At 38.6% G+C, this 23246-nt stretch overlaps 3 protein-coding genes across 15 annotated transcripts; 2 read left to right on the forward strand and 1 right to left on the reverse strand.

Annotated features, from left to right (window-relative positions):
- Positions 1–797: 797 nt before the first annotated feature.
- On the reverse strand, positions 798–2962 carry LOC110850689 (nuclear transcription factor Y subunit alpha). The gene is made up of 6 exons (XM_022098198.2): positions 2396–2962; positions 2149–2262; positions 1885–2082; positions 1633–1806; positions 1393–1550; positions 798–1216 (listed from the first exon to the last, which is right to left on the reverse strand). The coding sequence occupies exons 1-6, from the start codon at positions 2513–2515 to the stop codon at positions 1204–1206; spliced, it is 777 nt and encodes a 258-aa protein (XP_021953890.1). The 5' UTR covers positions 2516–2962; the 3' UTR covers positions 798–1203.
- A 175-nt stretch (positions 2963–3137) lies between these two features.
- On the forward strand, positions 3138–14767 carry LOC110851499 (protein phosphatase 1 regulatory subunit 12B). 12 transcript variants are annotated; one of them, XM_022099295.2, is made up of 22 exons: positions 3138–3638; positions 5722–5852; positions 5942–6060; positions 6163–6319; positions 6404–6548; positions 6643–6782; positions 6860–6945; positions 7139–7396; positions 7601–7715; positions 7909–8214; positions 8399–8488; positions 8684–8761; positions 8958–9011; positions 9396–9509; positions 9595–9658; positions 9729–10145; positions 10222–10263; positions 12788–12877; positions 12949–13053; positions 13174–13260; positions 13596–13811; positions 14021–14767. In XM_022099295.2, exons 1-21 carry the CDS (start codon positions 3372–3374, stop codon positions 13743–13745), a joined length of 3015 nt encoding a protein of 1004 aa, XP_021954987.1. In that variant the 5' UTR covers positions 3138–3371; the 3' UTR covers positions 13746–13811; positions 14021–14767. The 12 variants fall into 12 exon arrangements, with proteins under 12 accessions (XP_021954987.1, XP_021954988.1, XP_021954991.1 ...); XM_022099296.2 differs by having other exon boundaries at positions 8687–8761; XM_022099299.2 differs by lacking the exon at positions 13596–13811.
- A 2511-nt stretch (positions 14768–17278) lies between these two features.
- LOC110851501 (ribose-phosphate pyrophosphokinase 1) lies at positions 17279–23230 on the forward strand. 2 transcript variants are annotated; one of them, XM_022099303.2, is made up of 8 exons: positions 17279–17867; positions 18190–18373; positions 21512–21532; positions 21990–22033; positions 22117–22296; positions 22414–22587; positions 22685–22844; positions 22932–23230. In XM_022099303.2, the coding sequence occupies exons 1-8, from the start codon at positions 17518–17520 to the stop codon at positions 23022–23024; spliced, it is 1206 nt and encodes a 401-aa protein (XP_021954995.1). In that variant the 5' UTR covers positions 17279–17517; the 3' UTR covers positions 23025–23230. The 2 variants fall into 2 exon arrangements, with proteins under 2 accessions (XP_021954995.1, XP_021954996.1); XM_022099304.2 differs by lacking the exon at positions 21512–21532 and having other exon boundaries at positions 17280–17867.
- Positions 23231–23246: the final 16 nt, after the last annotated feature.

Here is a 23246-nt window from a genome sequence, read left to right on the forward strand (position 1 = left end):
TGCGCTTAATTAAATTATTCTGTTTGTTACTTTCCTGAAAAATTGTTGGTTTTTGAGAGATGTCCCGAATTAGAAATTAAATTACACCAAATGAACGAGGCACCTATGGAAGCCTCAGTAACGATACATTTCTATTGATGAACTACTAACTAGACTTCTTGATGATGATAAATCTATTTACTATTAAATACAAGACGCAAAACTACCTGGATTACATGATAGAATGAATAGCTTAAAATTTATATAGTATATAAATTTAACAAGGTGCTCGCAATCGTGTAGATCCAAATTTACTATTATTATTATGATTCATGTTAATAAGTACTTGAGTGTGTAGAAACAAAGAATTATGTACCAGTCATATTGCAATAAGTATGATTACACATTTATTTCAAAACACTTTGTATTATTTATTGATTTTATAGCAATAAAATACACCACAATATCAATAACGAACAATATATTTCTGTACGTTTTCATATCATTGTAATAATAATAGTACAAAAAATCAATATTCGTTAAATTATTATAAGAACTTGAAAAATGAAAGAAAATTCGAAAAAAAAACTTGGAACAGAAATTTTAAAACTATCTGAATCAATCAACGGATAACTCGGACTCAAGGGATGGGATCGGCATACACTCGATCTCTTCACATATTACATTGTCTACAAACTCAACAACATGAGCAGTAGGCTCACAATTTTCATCAAATATTAACAAAATATATACACAATCTTTATCATCAGTCCTGAAACAAGTCGAAAATGCATCGTAATAATATCAGCCGTAAAATATTATAATTTTTTCGTTTTGGAAACCAGCGCAGATAATATGATAAGCTGCACCAATTGCGTCTTTTCGGAGTTATGTAGACTGCTCTGCTGACCTACTATGTGAAGGAAATTAAATATTCCTTCCAATGGTTACAAGAGTTTTTTTTATTAAGTTAAGGACCCTAATAAATCCAGTGGTTCAATTATAGGAAGGGGATATTGTGGGGGCAAGGCATTTGTAAACATGGTAGTAGATTAATAATTTGCTCTATAAAGTTTACGGAATCATTACAGTTGTTGAAGCTCCAAAATAAAATTATCCTTACACCGTTGGGGGTGTGTTACTGGGTGACTTGGTAGAATGTCTGTGTGTAAGGAGAATGTTATCCAAGACCTTCAACCAACGTCTTATGATTCTTTTTCTGTATTACAAAAGGAGTCTGGCAAAGGTATAAAAAATTTAATTTCAGCAGCGTACGTAATTTAGCGTTTTTGATTGATCAATCTCGATAAAAATAACGAACCCGGGTTTCGTTAAAAATGTACACGGAAAAAATACAGGACGGAAAATATTATAGATATATGTGTATATATATACGAAATAATAAAAAATTACATAAGTGACCCCTCTGTTGGATCGCTACTGGCGTGATGTCCGCTGAGATCATCCTCCTCATCGTATCCTTCCCCTTTGACAGATCCTGAATGAAATCTTCCACCATCCCCTCGAACTCGATTCATGGCATGCTTGTGGCGAGATTCGTGAAGGTATTTCTACAAAGGTTGGCATAAAATTATTTACTCTCCAAAGCTTGCACATTATCTTGTATAATATTAAACAAGGTGACTAGCTTACTGGTCGCTCCTTTGGAATTCTTCCCTCCTGCTCCAGTCTTGCTCTGGCCTGGCGTCTTTTTAGTATTCTATGATACTGTTTCGCATTCACATACAAAGGCTCCTCTTCCAGTAATTCTGTAGGAGTTTGAATAGGCATCCGCGCAATGGGCATTCCTCCCGTCGATTGTACCATCTACAAGATTCATCATCATTTCTTGACTTAATTGTTCAAGTTGTTGTTATTATTATTCTGAGGATAGTTATTTCTTACAATATTTGAGCCGCCAACCATCGAGGTTGGTAATGTTATCGTAGACTGACCCCCACCACTTGACGTATTGATTGGAATCATAGATCCGTTAATTCCAAGTAAGGTATTTTGTGTCGCTTGTTGACTATTTGACCCATCAACATTTACCGGCTGATAGATATAAGCTTGTCCGTCCGCCGTTTGAATAATTTGTGCTCCCTGCAATTAAGCAATGAATCATAAAACAGTCTTGACAAGATTTCCTTCAAATATCAAATAACAAACCTGTATATTCGTAAAATTTCCAATCGGTAAAACTTGAATAGCTTGAGCTAAACCCGGCTGACCAATTGTTTGGACCATTATCGGCTGCTGTGACTGACCAGTCGAATTAACCATCTACACACACACCATTATTTGAATGCTAATTATTACACATAGTTCCTCAACATAACCACAATCTAACAAAAATCACAATCAACTCTAAATATTACGCTTATTCTCTCCAAACATCACCATCAAAACCCTGTACCTGTACTTGCGGCGACGTCTGAACCACGGTCAACTGCTGACCGTGCTGCTGTTGCTGCTGCCCATCCACGACATGACTAGTTGTCGTCGTCGTGTGTATATTATTAGTCGTCGACGCCATTTAACTTACTTCTAAAGTATTTTAAATAGAAGAAAACGGATTGTTTTGGAACAATGAAGAAGCACACGGAGGAAAAATCGGACATTTGCTCAGCAGATATTATTCAACAATTCCCTTCTATCGTTAGTTGTCAATCACTCGACTGCAAATACCAAAACATACCACGACCGACCGACTTTTTGGAACCCGGTTCAAGAGAAAACCCAGCACCACCACCGCTTCTACAACAACCCGCTTTCCCAACTTTCACTGCTTTCTAATTCACTCGGACAATCGGACGAGGTTCTTCTTCTTTCAACTAAAAACCGTCGTGGGGCAAGAAACTACTAAAAATGCTGCTGCCACTTGGGACCATCCATCCATTCCGTGTGGTTCCCCCGGGTCCAAGGTTATCATGCCCAAATGCGACCAAGATTTAAGGAAGGTTAGATTTCGACCAGGCCGTGGGTGTGGCGGAGGGTGCGTGTGAGCCCTTGGGAGACAGTGGCGAGGTTGAAATAGGCGGAGAGGCGCACCACGTGAACTGCAGTCAGAGGATCTGGAGGCAATTTTACAGTGTGATATGTTTATTTCACTTGGGCAGCAGCAGGAGCAGCAGCAGCTCTTCTGTCTGTGAGAGTAGTGTGTGATTGGGATGGAGTTTTAATTTTCAGTGTGAGACCGAGAGAGAGGTCTCCGTCAAGAAATCATCAACATCCATCCAACATCCGTCCAAGGGGATGGATTCATCAATAAATAATTATAATAAGAATAGTAAAAGTGTAAATTTGCCGTGTGTGTGTGTATGTGGACGGAAAATAAGATAAATTTTAGTATTAAAGACTAGGTAAAAGTGGGTGGACTTAAAGACGGAATTATGACACTTGGTGGCCAGCACTCCCAGTCAGAGTCCGTCATGTTGGCTTACAACAAACGGAAAGCGCAGTTGGACCGATGGAAGGAATCGGAAACGGATAAGGAGAGTCATGAAATCAAAAATCGACCTAAACGGGTCAAGTTCGCGGATAAGTGTATTTTCCAAGCGGCATGTGCAGCCAATGATAAGTTGCAAGTGGCTAAAATGATCAAAGATGGGTATGATATCAATGCCGTGGATGAGGATGGGATCACTGCGCTTCATCAGGTAAATTATGCCATTTATTTCCTCTCTACGGATCCCATATACTGCATATATTATCGTTATGAATAAGTGTGTGAGATCCTCCGGAGAAACTTGTGAGAGCGGAAAGGAAATATTATTCTATCAATAGGGAAATGTGCTTGAAGAACAGACGTCTCTAAATTTAGAGTTCATGTTTAAACTACAGACTCCTTTTTCTCATTCCTCCTTCCACAGCCAAGAAAGAGAGAGAGAGAGAGCGATGATGTTATCCTATCTTGGTGGCATAGAAAAGTAGGAGCAATAGTTTTCGAACTTTCTGATGGTGAAAAGTGTGACAGTTTAGTGGTTGCTCGTCATCGTTGAAAGAAGAACAGATGTATGTACTCGGCGTCGAATGCGTTTGGCACATTTTTTAGCGTAGGATTTTTATATGCATAAATTCTGCAATTTTAAAAGAGGACCTGAAAGTTAGAGTGGTACCCTCCGAGTATCTGGTCACAGTTTGATTTTTTTCTTGCGAAATACTTATTTTTCATTAAAAAATTATTTTATTTACTTATTCATTTTCTACAGCGAGCAAAATAAATTCAATAAAACAATGCATAAAAAAACCTCTACTGCTTTTTTATGGGTCAAAAAAAGTTTTTTAGGGGCCTCCTCACAAATTCGGATTTGACGGGTGACTCTCGGATAGTATGTACATTAAATGTACATCTCTAGACTCTCCGAGAGTATCTGCACATTGCAATTTATTGGTCCACTCCTCTACAAGAGAGCAGACAAGTGTGATTCTATGCAAATGTGGTGGGCCTGTTGTGTTGTTATCTCATCATGTTGGCAAGGAATTATTCAGAATTAGCAACAAATATGCAAAACTAAAAGTGTGCTGAATGCATGGTTCTTATTTGTTGGCGAGTGATGATGTACCCGGGCAATCACCGTAAGCAAGAGCTGGAGTCGGAAACCGGAAAAGCATTTCTGCATTGAGCACTCTGAAATTCAGTCGGACAGACTTTCATTCATTCTGGTGTTGCATTGCACTGCGTCTCCTCAACTCGCCTCCTTTGCACATACACGGTACGCAACATGGCGTGAAAGAAGCTTTGAGGTTGAGCCTCAGTGAACTCTTGGCTATCCCTTTGTATGCCAACCAAGATAATGTGTCGATGATAAGCACTTGCCAAAATTGCATGTACGACTAGCCATTTCTCCCCGAAAGACGACTCCGTGTACACAATCCTTGAGGCTGGTTTGTCATTGGCAATTAGTAGATTCGTGATTGATTACTTTAGATGCAAGTTTAAATGGAATGAGTAATGAATCTAGAACTATGTGTCTAGTTTGAGACGAGAGTAAATATATTGCTCTTTTTCCATTTTCTAACTTTTATTCGGAATTAGGAAATCTTTGAATGATACCGTTTCACCGAATGATCCAAGTTTATCGTCATCACGAACCTTGAAGGAACTGACGCACGGCTTCATTCTGATTGATATTAAAAACCCGAATGTCATGTTTATTAGAAAGCAGCTGCGTCTTCGTCGTCAATAAGAAGACAGAGGCGACGTACGAAATCTAAGCTTGGTGTACATTCGTTTTTGAGACTTGATTTGATAGGATCTTTTAAATGCCAATTACAATAAGAAAGTTAAAACACGGAGCACATATTTACTGTTCCTCTGTACTTATCTTGCATGGGCGGAACCGTTTGATGTGATTCAGCGAAAGAGTAATTGACACCTCCCGATCGCAATGTGATAAGAAAATGTTTTCTTGTCCTTCTCACCACTGCATTTGCATCTTATGATAAGCGATACATAAATAACAGTCAACTTTACGATATCCCCAATGATTTCAACCTTCGATTCATGTTGTCAAAGCACATTAAAAAAATGACATGGGTGTGAAATATGGCAATATTTTTTATTGCGAAATTATTGCAAACAGTTGTACATTATTTTACAGCAAACTTTACAAGTAAACAAAAATGCACATGTCCTTTTTGACTGTGCCTTTCAGAATTACATAAAACTTGGTGTACCGCGAAGCAGCCTGGTTATCAGTTTGTAATCTTTTCTAAAGCCAGTTTAATTTTTATACGTAGGCCTGTATTGAGGACAACTTGGAAATGGTTGAGTTTTTGCTCAAGCATGGTTCCGACGTCAATATAAGTGACAACGAAGGCTGGACTCCTCTCCATGCTGTGGCTACCTGCTGTTACGTCTCTATCGCCAAGTATGCAAATTTATTTATTTGACCGATAAGCCACATTTCCATTGAGGTTCATGTTTACTAAATACAATATCTTATCTATTAATCAACAGAGTGCTACTTGAACATGGCGCGAATGTCACTGCGCTAAACAACGACTGCAGTATACCGCTAGATATTTGTAAAAGCGACGAAATTAGAGAAATATTCATCCAGGACATCAACGCCAAAGGTATGAAGCAGGGTCAATATTTTCAATGTTGTATTGGTAATGTTCAATAGTGTATGTTTAGTATCGCAATAAAAATATTTATTATTGTGTCGTAATATACAGGAATCGATTTGAAGGAGGCCAGACGAGGTGAAGAACTGCGAATGGTAGAAGACGTCAAGCGCTGGTCCAGCAATGGTTATTCCGAAGAACCCCATCCAATTACTGGTGCGACGGCGCTTCACGTTGCCGCATGCAAAGGTTACATCAAAGTTCTAGAGTGAGTTATTTAATTGAAAACAAAATTGCAGATTGAACAATATTTAACAATAAATTTCTTATGTTTTTTTAAAATTTTGCACAGTCAAATTATCAAAGCCGGTGCGAATATCAATGTAACAGATGTCGATGGTTGGACTGCATTACACGCTGCGGCACACTGGGGTCAGAAAGAAGCATGTGAAATTTTATTAGAAAATAACTGCGACACTTCAATTAAAGATAGCTGTGTAAGTAGCAAGGAATGTGTTGAGTTGGCATTCATGCACCATAAAATTTTCTAATGAAACACAAACAGAAATTATTCTCATTACTACAATACAGGATCAAACAGCGCTAGAGATTGCTGATAGTAGTGTCCTTCCAGTGTTTGAACAGTTCAAAAGAAAGCGTGACATTAATAAAAACTTGGAAAAAACTACGACCAATATCCACTTAGTCGGCCCAGTGATTCAAATCCAACGGTAATATTTAATTGGCTTAACAAATTGGTACGATGGCATCTGTTTATTCACGAGAGATTCCTGTCTGTCTGTTTTAGAAAACCAACCGAGAAAGACAAACTTCGAAAGGAAGAGCCTGTAAAAATCATCCAAAGCGATACGGAAATGACCGAGTCAAATCAAGGTAGTATATTAATCTTACGATAAATATGTTAACCTCGATTTGCCTAATGCTGATTATATATCTTCTTTCTTTCTCTACGTAACATTAAACTTTAATATTTCATTCTTATAAATTTAAAATTAATTTCAACTAAGCGCATGAGTGAACTATAGAGTGAAAAAGCTAACCTCCTTTTTGCGGTTTGTTCTGTTAGCCCTTCTACCAGAACATAAATCTGCTGCTGATTTTGGAGAAAAATCGAAACCTCTAGCAGCCAATTTATTGCCTCCTTCCCCGATTTCAACCTCAACAGCCCAAATAATACCAACGACGTCGTCATCAACTGATACATTCGTTACCACTGCGCTTCAAACGTACCCTACTGGACAAGGAGAGGAGAGTATGATGACATCAGAAGAAAATTCTCCATCCTGGCGACGCACTAGTTCGCTGCGTAGTAAAACTATAACTGGTAAGGTTTAATTATTTGTAGAGATTTGTAGCGGTGGAGTTGCATTGATTGGAAGTTGATTTGTTGTTTTGAATGTGTTGTTTCTGAAATTCAAAAATATCAATCTATTATGAGTGACTCGGATCAAGTGTTGTATTTATTGAGAAATTATTATGATTCACTGTTAATACTTAGCATCAACAAAATATTTGTAAATGATTACAGTCCCCGGTGAAGAAGTTGTAAAGGAGAAACTACCTGTGCGGCGAACGAAAGCGGAATTAATTTCCACGACTGATACCAGTTTAAGACGGGCGTACAGCTTTGAGTCTGATCCCAAGTACGTTGACATTTCAATTTTATTTTCTAATCTCTTAACGTATATATGTACCATTCTAATAATATATTGCGTTATGGTGGCTTTTATCATGTGGGAGGCGTTTAATACTACTATCGTACTTATTGTTTGTGTGGTATTGCTGTTGCTTGATAATTCAGTGATTTTTAATTCCGCATTAATTAATTTGACATAGATTCTATACAAGACTGCGAGATGCGCGGAATCGAATTAAGGCTAGCAATTCCTCTGCATTGTCTACTAATACAGCGATTCTCGAGCACATTCCAACCGTAACCTCTCCCACTACTGCTAGTCGCATCCTTCCACCAACAATCCCTACTCATCCGAGTTCCCCACTACTACCAACGTCTTTTAACGAAATAACCTCATCAACTGATCTTTGTACTACGAACAATAATAACCAGTGTGCTCTAATTACCTCCAAATTGCAAGAAGGGTTCGAGGGGGGAACTGTGCCCACTCGCTTTACTCAAAACAGGTACTATTACCCTAATCAAGCAAGAAAATTTTCTTGTGTGCTCACCCCTTCGGCTGAATTAAACATGATATTTAATTACGCATTTTTTAATATCACGAGTTATTTAACCTTGCTTATTTATTATGTGTTGCCATTAAATTTGGACATTACATTTTATTTTATGATCCTCTTGCTTTTATAACAGGACTAAGGACGCAGATACTGTCAATGCAACGACTACCGGCTCGCCAAGTCTGCCAAATCGTGGATCTCAGCAAGATGTGAAAGTCAGAAGGTACACATATTTACATACTTGTAATAAGTACAATATATACTATTTCTTTAAGTTCAAAGTTGCAAAGATTTTGTCGACGTTGGCGACATTATATTATAGATACATAAGTAAATATGTGTTGACATACGTATGGGTATTAATATGCACACATCATCATAATTTGCTAACGTTTTCTTCTGCTATTTTGTTGTACAGCAGCAATGATGGGCATATTGTATATGGAAGTGCCAAAGTTCCTGGTCCAGTTTCCAAATTCAAGCAGTTTCTATTCAAGTTCGTCGGTTGTTTTAGAACTTATTTCTGTGAAATGCTTGTGGTAGTTTTGTAGAAAAATGTCGCCAGACAAATTTGACATGGGTTAATTTTTCTTGTTATCAAATTAATCTATTTAGTGATTTGTTTGACATGTTCACCTCTTGTTTTATACACCTATGGCGATTCGACAACGCTGATATATGAAATGAAATAGGTTGGGCGATTGGGATGACTTAAGTCAAAACCAAAATCTAATTCTCGTATCAGGGTACGCATTTTCATGCTCAATATAAAAATTGTGTACGTGATTACCGTAATGCAATCGACCCCCATGTCATGTTTTCTTGCGTTGTACATTTCTGTCTTGTGTCTCGACAACTTCTTCACCGGCCCTGTTTCTAGACTAAAACAAGTAGGTGCAAGTTCGTAACCTATCCATCCAAAAACAACAGTGTGTTACTGTGTGGCGTGTGCTTGGTGGTAATGGTAACTGATTTGACAACGAGGAGGAGGAGAGAGATTTCTGAAACTAATCTTGTGCATCTAATTAATTAATTAATTTTGATATGATAATAACATTTTGATGTGCCGTGTCATGCACGACGTGGGAAGCATCAAGTTATGGAATTGATTTGTGTTTGTGTGTTTGCAGATCGTTTGTTCCTCCTACTCGTGACGAAGAATCAGAAACACAGCGAAAAGCCCATGCAAAACGTGTTAGAGAAACAAGAAGGTCGACCCAGGGCGTTACGCTGGAGGAATTAAAGTAAGTCCATCATGAATTGATGTTTTTGTTTGCGGTGATATAATGTCCGTCTTATGATAACCGAATTTTATTACCAATTGATCAGATCTGCCGAACAGTATGTTAAAAACAGCTTATTAGGAACCGCCGCCGTAGCATCGACGGAGCAGGTAAGTTTCGAAGCACCACGAAATACCTGTACCGAGTTTTGCTTTTAACCAAATATGCACCTGTTATTAGGCTACAACTCCTGTTCCTACACCAGTACCTGCAATTGTACCCACTTCTCGTAAAGAGGATGAAGCCAGCGTTGAAAGACGCCCGTCCTGGCGATTACGAATTGACGAAACGGATCCCAGTAAATTTTCTCTCGAGGACACGAGAAGTTTGCCCCCTACTAAAAACAGTGGCTCTGGTCCTGATATGGCCGTCCAACGCAGTTCCTCTCTGAGAAATAGAGTGGCGAGTAACCGAAGTGAACACGGCGTTCATGGCAAACCTCCAAAGCCTCCGGAAGGCACTGAAATGCAAACCAACAAGAACGTGACGGAGGATGAGAAAGAGAAAGACATGAAAAACTCTGGGGCTCAAGGGGCAATCCTTCGAAAGAAGAAGACAAAGCGACGTTCGACCGGAATTGTTCAATATAATCAGGATGTAAGTGTTTTAATTCACTATTTAAAAATATGAAATTTGTTACACAATGTCCTCATGCCGCATGTCGTCAACACAGGGGACCGAGATCTCTCAGGCAATATCTAGCAGTGACATTGAGGTTTGTAGCATAATTTCTGCACTTGCTTATGCACATATTCCATTTTGCTTCTACATATTGCTTAAATGGGTCAATGCACAATAGCTAATGATGGAAGTAGATGATATATATGGATATATATGGTGGTATGACTGACTTATTAGGAGGCGTCGGAGTGTAGTATGGTTTTTTCTGCGTTTATTCCAAATCCAGCAGTAATCCATGAAAATGATGAGGAAGGAATGCATACTAAATAACAGCGTGTGCGTGACGGGCGCTAGAAGCAAGACAGGCATGCTTCTCTTGTCATTTATTGCTGGCTATTTTAGTTCAGTTTAGGAGATTATTATTATGCTTCTGTTGAATGTTTAGCAGATTTGAGCATGTTTGGTTGTCTAGCAGTAAAAGAAGAAGAGAGAGTCGTCAATTTTCAAAAGAAAGCCCCTCCGCTCTCGGACATGTGTATTCTTTTGTTGCTGGCGTTCGAGGGTAACATCAAGCAAGTGATGATGATACCAAAATAGACATTCATACACACACGGGAGTTCTTATGTGTATCAGTATTATCTGTACGTGTATGATCCTCCTCTGGCTCTCTCTCACCGGAAACCCCTATAACGTTACGTAAGCAAATACGAGAAGAAGTTGTCTGACTTTCCTTGAGTCCCAATATAGAATACTGGCTGATGATTCCCCCACGGTCATATCCAAGTTGTTAATAGAGATAGGTGGGTAGGTGGTAGGTCTGACATTAGACACCACGGTAATTGTTCACATTGAGAATGCAGCACTGTTTTTCTTCATCTTTCGCCTATTCATTCCTCGCTGCAGTTTTCGCCTCCTCTCAAAATTTCCTTGAAAATCTCGGTTGCTCTTTATTATCGAAGGCGGTTGTGAGTTACGGGGTAGACGGTAGCGCATGTAAGTAGAAAGCTCCAATGCTCATCGGGGTGACCAAGAGGCTGCACAGTCTGTGATGCTGTCTTGAATATCATCACAAGTGGTGCAGCAGCCTTTCATAATTGCTTCTGATGTACACACATATATAAACTTTGTGTCGCTATTTATATCGTGGGTTAAGTTATATTTGTGCCGTTGTTGAGTACGAGCCTCTTTACATTATGATATTCGAACACATCTCTTGATCTAACGGAGAACGGCAATATGTCAAATCGGACAGACAATTTTCTCAAAGGAGTGCAAAGTTGTTGGGGACGGGTTTCTAAGTTCATATGTGACGCCACGATTCTAGTGATCAAGTGTTTGGGGCCTGCATAGCTCTGTGTGGTGTTGCTGGCGCTGGTGCACTTCAAAAAATTATTTAGTGGTGATCATATACTAGTCCACATTCAAAATGTCATACTCTGGGAGTAATTGGTCCAGATATTCGTCGTCATCGTCTCCGTCGTCCTTTCCGTTCATTTTTTCTTCTGATCGCAATTCTTCCTCTTCAAATCACAGCAGCCGAGATCAAGACAGTCGAGTTATCCGAGACACTCGAGGTGCTCATGACCTATCTGCATATAATCGGCACCATCGAGTGTCGGGGTCATCTAATTCATCCAACTCCCCCTCAACATCATCCAGCTACTCAAGCTTAAAGTCACATCCAGCCTCCTCATCTTCTGCATACTCATCAAGAACGAGTCCTGCCAGTTCTTCATCTGGCTACTCGTCCTCCTCTGGAAATGGGTACATGATGGGTCATTATGTCGTGTCCCCCATGAAATCCTCTGGAAGAGACAGTAGTTCATCTGGTAGGGACGCTACTGACTACCGTTCCAACAGGGCAACCAAACCAAATGGGTCCTTGCCATCCCAATACTCTCGGCTTACCAGCCATCAAAGAACATTCAGTGGTACATTTGATAGAAAACCAACATCATCTCGCCCTTCTTCACTGTACGACACTAGAGCTATGCGCTCTTTTGATTCCGAGTACAGTCAAACCCCCTCTGGTCAGCACGCTGTTGTTCATCAATTGACCATTCGGCCGAATGTGGACGACTCTCGCAATAATAAGTCATCAAAACCCATTGGTTCAGCCTCAGCCCGAATAGAGCGCCAAGGGAGTATTTCCAGTATGAAGAGTTTAAGTACGAGCAACGGTACTGCTCGTAGTAGCCCCAAAATGTCCTCTAACGCCTCCCAAACTCCGAAAGAGAAGAAGGGGTTGTTTAACCTCAAGAAACGGCTCTCGGCAAGTTTGAGTTCTTTGGTCTCTTCGCTGGGCTCCTTGTCCTACTCGATGCAGGATCTTTCCACCTCTTCGGCTGATATCAGGGGGATATCCACGCCTTCCCCTTCCATGCAAAAAATTAATTGTCCTTTTGACAACGACGATGATGATGCTGAATATTCCGATAGTGTAAGTTATAAGTGGAGTGCACATTCACACATATCATGTATAACTGCGTGCATGCATTTGTGGTGTAATGGTAACATGGCCATGTAGCAGAATTCTATAAAAGCATAGTAGTTTTTAATTAAATACAATATTGCATGTATGAAACTATAATAATCTCGTAATATTTTGTTGTTGCAGGTTGGGTCCGGACCTTCCAGTGACCTTGATCAGCCACAGGATTCTTCGAAAAGTGAGAACGGCGTCAACAGCGCTATCAATTACAGAAAGGTATAGTACATTAGTATGTCTGTATGTATGGTTAAGTTGATTACACCAGTATTAATTTTATACTATTTCAGTTATACGAAGAGGTTCTGAAGGAAAATCAGTTGCTAAAAGGCCGTCTTACCAAAGCAGAGGAAGACATGACAGATTTAAAAGTAAAAATGGAACGCGTATCTCTCGTGAGTTTAAATGCATACATTCTTGTGGTTGTGTGGAACAAGTGGAAGCCTCGCAAACAAGTGGAAGCCTCGCACATATTTAGTATTATTACTAACTATTTGTTCATTGTTTTCTTATAGACACCCCGAATTACATCCGAAGATGCTGATCGAAGAGAAAAAAGGGCGTTGGAACGTAAATTATCCGAAATGGAAGAAGAACTCAAGGTACGTATAGGTGCATCATTATAATCCTGTTGTATGAATAACTCATCTTGCCCATGATACTGACGGATAGAACTTGTAGTCCATAACTATCTTATATATTGCGTGTGCACATTAAACATAATTAAAAATATATCATTAACCCACCATATTTAGAAAACTAGACATTTTTATAATCCAAACAATAATCCAGCCCTTCACGTTTGTAGTTATGCACAAATAACTCACTTATTGTGTTCAGTTATTAAAGTGACTTTCACATGATCGTAACTTAACTTGTGAAATGAAAAAAAAGACATTACATTGGGTTAACTGTAAATTGTTATTTGTACTTGAAGCAAATTCAAAAGTTGAAGTTGGACAATGAGAAGTTGAAAGCAGAGAATCGGGCCTTAACCCGAGTAGTTTCCAAGTTGAGTGGTGCTAGCGCTGGCGCTCGACTCAACTCCGACTCCGCTACTCCTACAGGAAATGGTCCAAAGGGATGAGATTTTGCAGCGCTGTTAACTTATTACTATCTTCAACAGGATTGCATTATGTCCAATATCCAATAGGTATCCATCCATTTATCTGTTTAAATTGGTGTGATAATCCTTCCCCTTCATCCGTGTAGTACTGACTCGTGTGGTGTGCGTTGATCATTAGAACTTTAGGAACTATGTATGTATAGTGTGCACAATGTCTCAGTGAATATTAAGTTATGTAAAACAGTTGTAAAATGCATTGCATAAACTAATTAAGTACTTATGTTTTGAATTTTCAGGAATCCAGAATTTTCAGGACAGAAAACCAGAAGCTTCGAGATGAGAACGGAGCACTGATTCGAGTCATTAGTAAACTATCAAAGTAACCTATCCCTGTATTGCGAATGTGTTAGATAAACGTATCACGAAGTAACCTTTAGGAAGGAGGAGAGATGGCACAAAATTTATTGTGAGATTTACCCAACAACCAACCAATGATCTACCTTGTATTACTTAAACTAAACCTAACTAACGGTATTATCAGGTTTTTATCCATGTTTGCCAATTTCAGGATCAATTTCATGAATGCAACTGTTTTTAAGTAAATTAAACAAATTTTAGTCCGTGATTGCGATCTGCGAGTGTTTTATTGTGAATGAAATATGAAATGAAATAATTTTTGAATGTGGTAGACTGATTTTAATTTATCTCCAGTTCTTCCATATATAGTCCATGTCCACACATGCACACACATATATATACATGATGTGGATGTATGGTTTTTATAATAGAGACAGAATACCAAAAGCCTTCAATATGTGTGCCTACCTACAAGCAAAATGGGGCCCAGTAACGCATTCTTCGTGTCTTCGTATTTTAAAAAAATCACTGATCTTAATATTAGTTCTTTTATGCAAAAGAATGTCAACTTTTGTACAATATTGGCTAGTAGGATATTTATGTTTTTAAACCACCGAGTACTAATTTTAGCAAATCAAAGTTTCAAACCGCAATAAAAAAAACTTTGAATAAATAGTTTACAGTAACTCCACGAACATAAAAATGAATTATTTTTTACTATAAGTAAATGCACCGAGCATTTATATGTATGTATGTACCATTTAGGTGTAGGTATGTATGCACCACTATGTAATAGTGCCGTCACACATTGCGCTAATTGAACGCAAATGCTAATGAACTATTTAGTGCAAATACGTTAATTGAGGCAGTACACACATTACTGTGGTGTTTTTAAATTAGGAATTACAAACTTCTCTTGTCAAACATATTCCACATGCCATAACGATTCTTAACACACTTTTATGGTAAACCGGTCTCCTGAACCTCATATTCATCCTGCTTGGCTAGCTTTGTGTAACCAACGTAATCAGAGAATGAATACAGTATCCATATTTAGTACTTTCATGTGCTTCTGTTTATAACCAAGTTTAATTAAATGTTACATCGTGACTACAATTGTCCAACCTCCACAAGTGATAGCGACACTGAAATTTGATTGGCTGGAATTGTAGGATGGTCATGAATGCCATCACGCCGTCTGCCTGTGACTGTGTTTGTGTTCCAGTGGAAAGTTATTAAAGTCAAAGGTTGCATAATCATTCGGATGATGATCAGACGCTCGTCGTCGTGGTCGTCGTCACCCACTTCACTTATCAATATTAACATCCTCCTCTCCTCCCGTCTCATACATTCATATTACGTGAGAATTAGTCAGACACACTCATCTCGTCTTACACCACTACGACAGATTACAAGAAAAAAGCTGTAACAACAGATGCAGTGTATGACGTTGAGCAATGAAAGTCAACATTTCTCAACACCAAGAACATTATTGTCACATTGTACGCGAAACAATGGTCAGACACTGAGGATAATACATATTCCTGAGAATACTCCTGAGATAATATTCACCGTAATGTTTACATGAAATAGGAATAATTTGTAAAATACTTGTTTTTACATTTCGGTTTACATAACTCGGTTCCATAAAAACCTTCCATATAAAAAAATTGTATACAATACGAGTGGAGCTTTTGTACATGGAAAAGCTTTTTCGAGGGGACATTTTGATATTTTGTTGACACTGATTCAATTTTTCATGTACATATATTTCATCACGTATGTACATACGTAGCTGAGATTTACGATAGAATTATGACAAATCCGTCCTAATCAGATTGAGTGATTTGACTGCTTATTAAAGGAAAGAGAATGGTGAAATATGAGACTCGATGTAAGTTTATTGGAAAGAAGTAACATTCACGGGACAAAAAGTCATTAAAGCGATATTACACTTAACCCTTTACCTCTTATCTTAAGATGCGTCATCATTAGGCTAAAGTCCTTCCAAATTGGTTGAGAAATCAGCATTGAACCAGAAGCAGAAAAACAAGTGCAAGCACAAGACTTCCAGAGCTGAAGATGAAGAGGATGAGAGAAAAAAGAAAGCAAATAAACACTTACTTATTGATTGAATAATATTTTTCTTGTCTTTTTGTCCCACAATCCGCAACATCTCGACAGCATTGCTTCATTATCCTATCCTTTCCCTTGGGGGAATTCTCCAGATGGATTTTGGAGCTGTGTATGCAATTCCCAGGCCCAATTTACGGCGGAGGACATAAAATGAGATCACTCAATTTTATAAGATGCTCTCCAATTTCTTGTCACTCCATAAATTTGTTGAGTATTATTAAACCTGGCTAAAACCTATCTTATTTTGCACAAGGATGTAGCACTCAAATATCCAAAACGTGTATCATTTCATCCATTGTGTTTAATTTTATTGCTTTCGTGTCGATTTGTTATTATAGCTTACATTCATATTATTGTTGATGAGATTCATGCTGAGAAACCGTCAACAAGATTATGAAATTGAATAACTGCACATCCAATGACATATCCAGGACTAAAATTTTCATGGGAATTTGGCAAAGCATGATTCACACGGATCCACATGCATTTTAATTACATACATTAAGTCGTAGATACCTTAAAATTTCACCTCTAGTCTTCTGTAATTTGAGGACACATAAACTTTATGTTCATCCAATTAGCCTGCATCCTGATGGATACATGGCATGGGCCTCACATTCCACTGTAATCCACAGGATGGGAAAAATGAGACCGAACGCCAAACGACTTTACATACATGCCTAAAGACATGAGAAAGTTGCGCTTTAAAAAGTCATCATTCCAAGAAAAACAAATAAAATTATCCCTATTTTTGAAATTTTACCAAAATTAGCACTTCCATAATTCCTACCTGCCCCATTTGCAATACTCACAAGTAGATTATATTAAGCACGGTATGCAACTAATGACACGACAAACCTATAACTAAATACAAATTCTATTTATACCCGACTTTTGGGAGTAAGCATACGAAAAATGTAAGCATATAGTCGTCGTCGCAGTTTGCGAGATCATGTGTCATATGTCATACAAACTTCTTCTTCCACTATATACGCCGACACATGGACCATGAGAGAGGCACCAAAGACGTGTAAATAGTGGCAGTTGGCGGAGGAAGAAGGAGCAGGAAAGAAACCAAACAGTAGATTTCTAAAGGTTCCAAGTAAGTAAGTCTCCAGAAAAGAAAAGGTTTTCAAGTCCGTGGTGGCGTGGCGTCGTTTTCCTATTGTTGAGTGGCTCCTTTTCGTCACAATTGCGGCTACCTGGCTCGCAATTAGGTCAACCTGGTGCATATTTTTTGAGGAATTTCTCGGATTAGTGTGGGTGTGGTGGTGGTGTTGGTGTGAGAAAAGGGCTCGTGATGGAGCCTACCAATGTCGGAGGTACTGGACGAGGACTGGAGGCGACTGGCAGTGGTGAAGCTATCGTCGGTGGTGGAGGTGGTGGTGGTGAGGATGAAAAGGAGCAGGATGGCTGGAGATTTGAGTCAGTAATGCCCCGACCAGATCCCATTAGAGCACGGAGTCTGTGCAGCAAACTTGAAACTCCGGCTGTGTTTGTAAAACGTGGTGGAGGAGGCAGTGGAAAAATGCCCAACATCAAAGTTTTCTCGGGAACCTCCCACCCTGGTTTGGCCCAGAAGATCGTCGACAGGCTGGGGATCGACCTGGGGAAGGTGGTCACGAAAAAGTTCTCCAATCTTGAGACATGGTAAGTCTTCCAAACCCTCATTTTTAAGGAGCCAGGCACGTGGTGGGTTTTTGCAAATAATTATCACTTGCGCGCCTTCATATATTAATTGTCATGTCGCGTCATGGTTAGTAGGGACCTTTGAAGATAAGGTGTGACCCCATCCATTGAACTCGCACTGATATTTGATAAGCTTCTCTTATCGGGGACTTTTATTTATGATGATACGGTAGTAATCTGGTGTGAAAAAATAGTGACTTGACTTTCACTGTGGGTTGATTGATTGAGTGATGATTAATTGTATGAAATGAAATTTGACCGATATTTGGGATGAAAATTACAGCGTGGAAATCGGGGAGAGCGTTCGGGGGGAGGACGTGTACATCGTGCAAAGTGGGAGTGGCGAGGTTAACGATAACCTCATGGAGCTTCTCATCATGATCAACGCTTGCAAAATTGCGTCCGCCTCCAGAGTCACGGCCGTCATTCCCTGTTTCCCATATGCCCGACAGGACAAGAAAGACAAGGTAATGTCCAATATTTCCTCCTCCTCAATGTTCCCACTATGTCCGCCGCTATTTTTTAAGCTACATCTCCTCTTCTTTGTACATTTATTCCTGTCGGTCAAACCGAACTACGAACCCTTTGTTCTTCTTCTTCATTCTTCTTGTGTGGGGTGCATGACGCATAGCATGTTTTTTTGTTCTAATACATTATATTTCTTTGTGACATAAAAAATAATAATATTGACGACAACACAACAGTCGTTGGCATCGTCCCATCTCTTGGTTTCAATAATGCGTCGTTTTTGGGCTTCGCCCCAACAAAAGCAATACTACTGGGACTGGATGGACGATGTTTCAGATGTTTGCACAATTTTTCATTCATTTCTTTCTTGATTTAGTTACGCAGTCTGTCTACATATGATGTCTTTTCTTTCATCTTGTTCGACTTTGTCCATCCATCCTGTTAGAATAGGAGTGTGACTTGATGTGGGGTTCCTTTGTGTGAGGATGATGATGGGTTGACTCATTGGTCGTAAAAATACAATATTTTTTCAAGATATTTTGAGAATGTTTTTTTGCTATATTTGAGTGTGTGCCTCGTACTGTTACTCTTTGTTGCGAAATGGGATTAATTGTTGATTGTGTGGAGTACTTATGTATTTACTTACATCACATCAATAAATTGCTTATCAAACTGTTCTACCTACTTTGGTTGGTGCGAGTTACATGAAAAGATGGGTCAAGGTAGTTTATCATTGATTTGACTTTATAACGATAGTAGTTCGTATGTGATCGAATGTAGTAATTTTCACCTATTTTGAATTCTATTATTATAATAATTTACTTGTGAAATGCTTTAGAGACTATTATAACCCTTTACTTATAACCCTTTGTTGTGATGCGAAAATTAAGAATATTGATTTTTAAGCATATTGGGCTAAGCCAACGGAGAAGGGTTTCGCCTTTCAAGTTCTCGAATTGTAAGCAGTTACAACTGGTTTTTATATTTTTATACAAAAACCCTACCTACTTACTATCAAAAACAACTCTTGGAAAAGGGTCCTCATTGTTATTGGTTCGTAATGATGATGAATATTATGCGTCTTTCTTCTTTGGGGACTCGGTGGAAAGAGTCAAGTAAACAAATGACGGCTTGCATTAGATTTTGGTGGTTACAAATATTTGGTTATTCTTTGCCACTCCTCTTTAGTACTATGTAATAAGTCATACTAAATTCTTCAGTATGGAACAAGTTAGATGCGTATAAGCATGTGTTCTGATTTTTTTAATAAATCGAGTAGCAACAATATATTACTGGATAACTTCCACATGTTAATAAGGACAATTTTGAAGTTAAAGTGACGCTGAATGGTCACACACTTTCTGGACCTTGCTGCTGCTTTTGGTTACGTGCTGTCATTCATGGCACTAATAAGAGGATGGTGTTCTTATCAGATGACTTTTGGCTTACCACACTACTTCTGATCCAATATCCAGAAAGTAATCAATAATAAATTGAAGGAAAATAATCCTAGATTAGTTAACCAGCTCTTATGTAGCTGTTTGTTTGCCTCTCATGACGAATGGCTCGTTAAAATCATGTTGACTGTTGGGACAACTTGAAATACCTCTCATTTACAAACTGTAGAACTTGTAAATTATAAGTTATATCATACACAAGTAGACTCTCATGCAATCGTGGTTCCCTATTTGCTTGCTTATTATTTATACATATTCACAAAAAATATGCAATGGTGAAAGTGGAAAGAACATGGTCAGTTAAATTAAATGTTCAAATTTGAGATATTCTATTCCTTTGTGCTATTTTTTATTTGGGTGCTATCTTAAAATTAATGACAACCATGTATGTGTGGCCTGATGATTGTTATATGTTGTGGGTTGCTCAGGTAAATCATAGTAGTGCAACTAGTTGCAACTGGTTTTTTCATGTGTAATAATAACTTACTGCAGCAATGTAATAACTCGGGCAAAAAAACCTGACTTTCAAATATGAAATATACTTTTTTCTTAAATAATGAACTTATTTTTTGAAAGGTTGGGTAGTGTAATTGTGTAAATTCGATACTGCTCCTCGGTTTTCGACCGTCTCTTTGTTACCAGATTCTTGGAACTGGTTCATTTAGAAAGAAGGTTAAGGTCGGGGCCACTGGTTTGTAATAAAAGTTAAAATTTTAGGATGAAAAGAAGAAGAAAATATTCTTAAAAAGGAAGGAATTTCTACCTTTCGATTTGGTGAAGTAAACACGTAGTCATTCATTCCAAGGTGGTTATTTATTACTCCACATTTTATTTTCTGCCTTTGTGTAAAAAGTCACGTATGTATTTACTCATTGACTTTTGCTACCCTGTTGACCACTCATCAATACTACTTTTATACATACATCCGGCAGGCCTACGTGGTTTGTGGCGAGTTTAATAGGACGAGTAATAAGAGGGACCAACTACTCAAAGTCCAATATAAATATATATATTCCAGGATATCGACGTTCTTTTTAGATTAAACAGAGAATCGAATTCTAGATCGGTTTGTGCATGGCACCGATCAAAATTTTGTATAAGATATAAGACTCCTGTTACCCGGGCACGACGACGATGCATGCATGGAAAGTAGGGTGGCTTAGGTTGGGCCCACTGCTCCGACCGCTCTCTTCCATCCCATGCTTTCTCCATCCACATCGGCGGTGGAGACAGAGAGAGAGGCCTCGTTCGACTGGAATTGATGTAGTGAAAGCGGTGGGGTGAGATAGCGGTGAGAAAAATGAGGTTAACAATAGAATTAGATGAACAGCATGGTCATAATGCTTATTATGACGTCGTCGTAACTGGTACGGGCAATAGTAAGTAGTTTGCCATGCGGTGAAAATACTGTTTGCATGGCTTTTCTAATTTACAGATATCCAGATTATTAAGAATATGACGCAGAATTATTACTTAATCTTCTGAGTGCTTTTAGTTAAATTTGTCATTCCAACATTGGAATCCATTATTTTTGTACAATATGCATACAAACATCAACTAACCCTCTAAACCAAATCCTTGCTTATTGGTGTAAGATGGCTTAGCTTCTTCATTGATAATGATTTTTGATGCTGTATGATTTTGAAAACCAACACCTGGTTTTACGTTTTTATTCCACAGAAGCACGGACTTATCATGGCGGTACGTACGTATCACTTTTCTTGAGTGATCTCTGCTGATCAATTGTTCTTGGCATGTCTCACACCCATCCATCCACCACCCACTCACACCCTCTGAGGGAGTCTGATTAGAGTTGTCCTCCCTCCCTCCTCCCCCTCTATCTCTCAGCCAACACTGCGAGAAAAAAGCTTTGTTTATTTTTTTATAATTCTTTAATCTCACGTTCACATTATTCACGTGTATCTTAACGTTCACGTTTTACATTTTTGTTTAGTAGTATATAGCTTTAACCTAACGATCCAAACTGCTCCAAAAAAGCAAAGCCAGCCACCACACGGAAACATAACATTACACCTATTGCACTTATGGCCAAGTAGAATGAACGACCTTTCATTTTCTTCTCCCTCCTCCCATCACACACGTTGACAGCAGTTAACTGGAAAATTGAGGTTAAATATTTTCTGTTAATTGTTTTTAGAGCCGGGCTCCAATTTCTGCCAAGCTTGTAGCAAACATGCTGAGGTAAGTTATGCAACATGATTATTTACTTTAAAATTTCTAATTTAGCTAATTTTATGAGTGACAAATTTTGCTTGTTCCAATAGCGTTGCTGGAGCCGACCATATAATTACGATGGACCTCCATGCCTCTCAAATTCAAGGGTTCTTTGACATCCCTGTTGACAATCTCTATGCCGAGCCAGCAGTCCTCAAGTGGATTAAGGAGAACATACCAGAGTGGAGGAATGGTATTATCGTCTCGCCAGATGCTGGTGGCGCTAAGCGGTAAGACGAAGTAGATCTGCATAGTACTTTCTGCGTCAATGTGAACGCATCTGCATTAGTGAAATGCCTTTGAATCATTTATGATATACACTCATATGTATTATTATTATTTTACAGGGTTACGTCCATCGCGGATCGCTTAAACGTAGAATTTGCCCTGATTCACAAAGAGCGTAAAAAGGCTAATGAAGTTGCATCAATGGTCTTGGTTGGTGATGTGAAGGACAGGGTTACTATACTAGTAGATGATATGGCAGATACATGTGGAACGATTTGTCATGCTGCAGAAAAGTTAGTATGCATAAATTATCGGCACATGATATATCATAATTGTGTGGCTAAATTTTGTCGTGGGACTCATTTTAAAGTTGATTTTATTTTATTACAGGCTTTTGGAAGCTGGCTCTACAAAAGTCTATGCAATACTGACTCATGGAATATTTTCTGGACCTGCTATCTCAAGAATTAATAATGCGTGTTTTGAGGCCGTAGTAGTAACTAATACTATTCCTCAAGAAAAACATATGAATGAGTGTCCTAAGATTCAGGTTGGTTGGAATTTTATATTTTCAAGCTATATTATTAGCATTGGGGTAGGGATTTGTTAATACTAAATTCTTTTTTTGCTCTTGCAGTGTATCGACATATCCCTCATTATTGCAGAAGCGATTCGCAGAACCCACAACGGAGAATCTGTGTCATTCCTCTTTGCCAACGTTCCTATGTAATAAAGACACCTACACTACCATGCACATTATTGGAGAGAACATCTTGATTTTGGGTTATCATCATCTGGGTGTGTCTATCCTTCTCTCAATTCGACCAAATTAATGGAGTGTACCCTTCGGAATTTTTAAACAAGTTTTTTGTAGCGCTTCCAATTGTTTATTTATAACCGAAATAAAAAACCTTATATGTCAAGACGAAGCTCAGATATGATTGAAGAACAG

This window comes from Folsomia candida, unplaced genomic scaffold, assembly GCF_002217175.1.
Source record: "Folsomia candida strain VU population unplaced genomic scaffold, ASM221717v1 Fcan01_Sc006, whole genome shotgun sequence".
NCBI lineage: Eukaryota > Metazoa > Arthropoda > Collembola > Entomobryomorpha > Isotomidae > Folsomia > Folsomia candida.

Bases quoted from the DNA above. Each gene is read 5' to 3' on its own strand.
- LOC110851499 (XM_022099295.2), top strand. From the start codon at position 3,372: ATGACACTTGGTGGCCAGCACTCCCAGTCAGAGTCCGTCATGTTGGCT. The intron at 9,012-9,395 runs GTACGCATTTTC...GTGTGTTTGCAG, and splicing joins AATCTAATTCTCGTATCAGG to ATCGTTTGTTCCTCCTACTC. The intron at 9,510-9,594 runs GTAAGTCCATCA...CCAATTGATCAG, and splicing joins GTTACGCTGGAGGAATTAAA to ATCTGCCGAACAGTATGTTA.
- LOC110851501 (XM_022099303.2), top strand. From the start codon at position 17,518: ATGGAGCCTACCAATGTCGGAGGTACTGGACGAGGACTGGAGGCGACT. The intron at 22,588-22,684 runs GTTAGTATGCAT...ATTTTATTACAG, and splicing joins ATTTGTCATGCTGCAGAAAA to GCTTTTGGAAGCTGGCTCTA. The intron at 22,845-22,931 runs GTTGGTTGGAAT...TTGCTCTTGCAG, and splicing joins ATGAGTGTCCTAAGATTCAG to TGTATCGACATATCCCTCAT.
- LOC110850689 (XM_022098198.2), bottom strand. From the start codon at position 2,515: ATGGCGTCGACGACTAATAATATACACACGACGACGACAACTAGTCAT. The intron at 2,263-2,395 runs GTACAGGGTTTT...GTGTGTGTGTAG, and splicing joins AGACGTCGCCGCAAGTACAG to ATGGTTAATTCGACTGGTCA. The intron at 1,807-1,884 runs GTAAGAAATAAC...TGAATCTTGTAG, and splicing joins TGGTTGGCGGCTCAAATATT to ATGGTACAATCGACGGGAGG.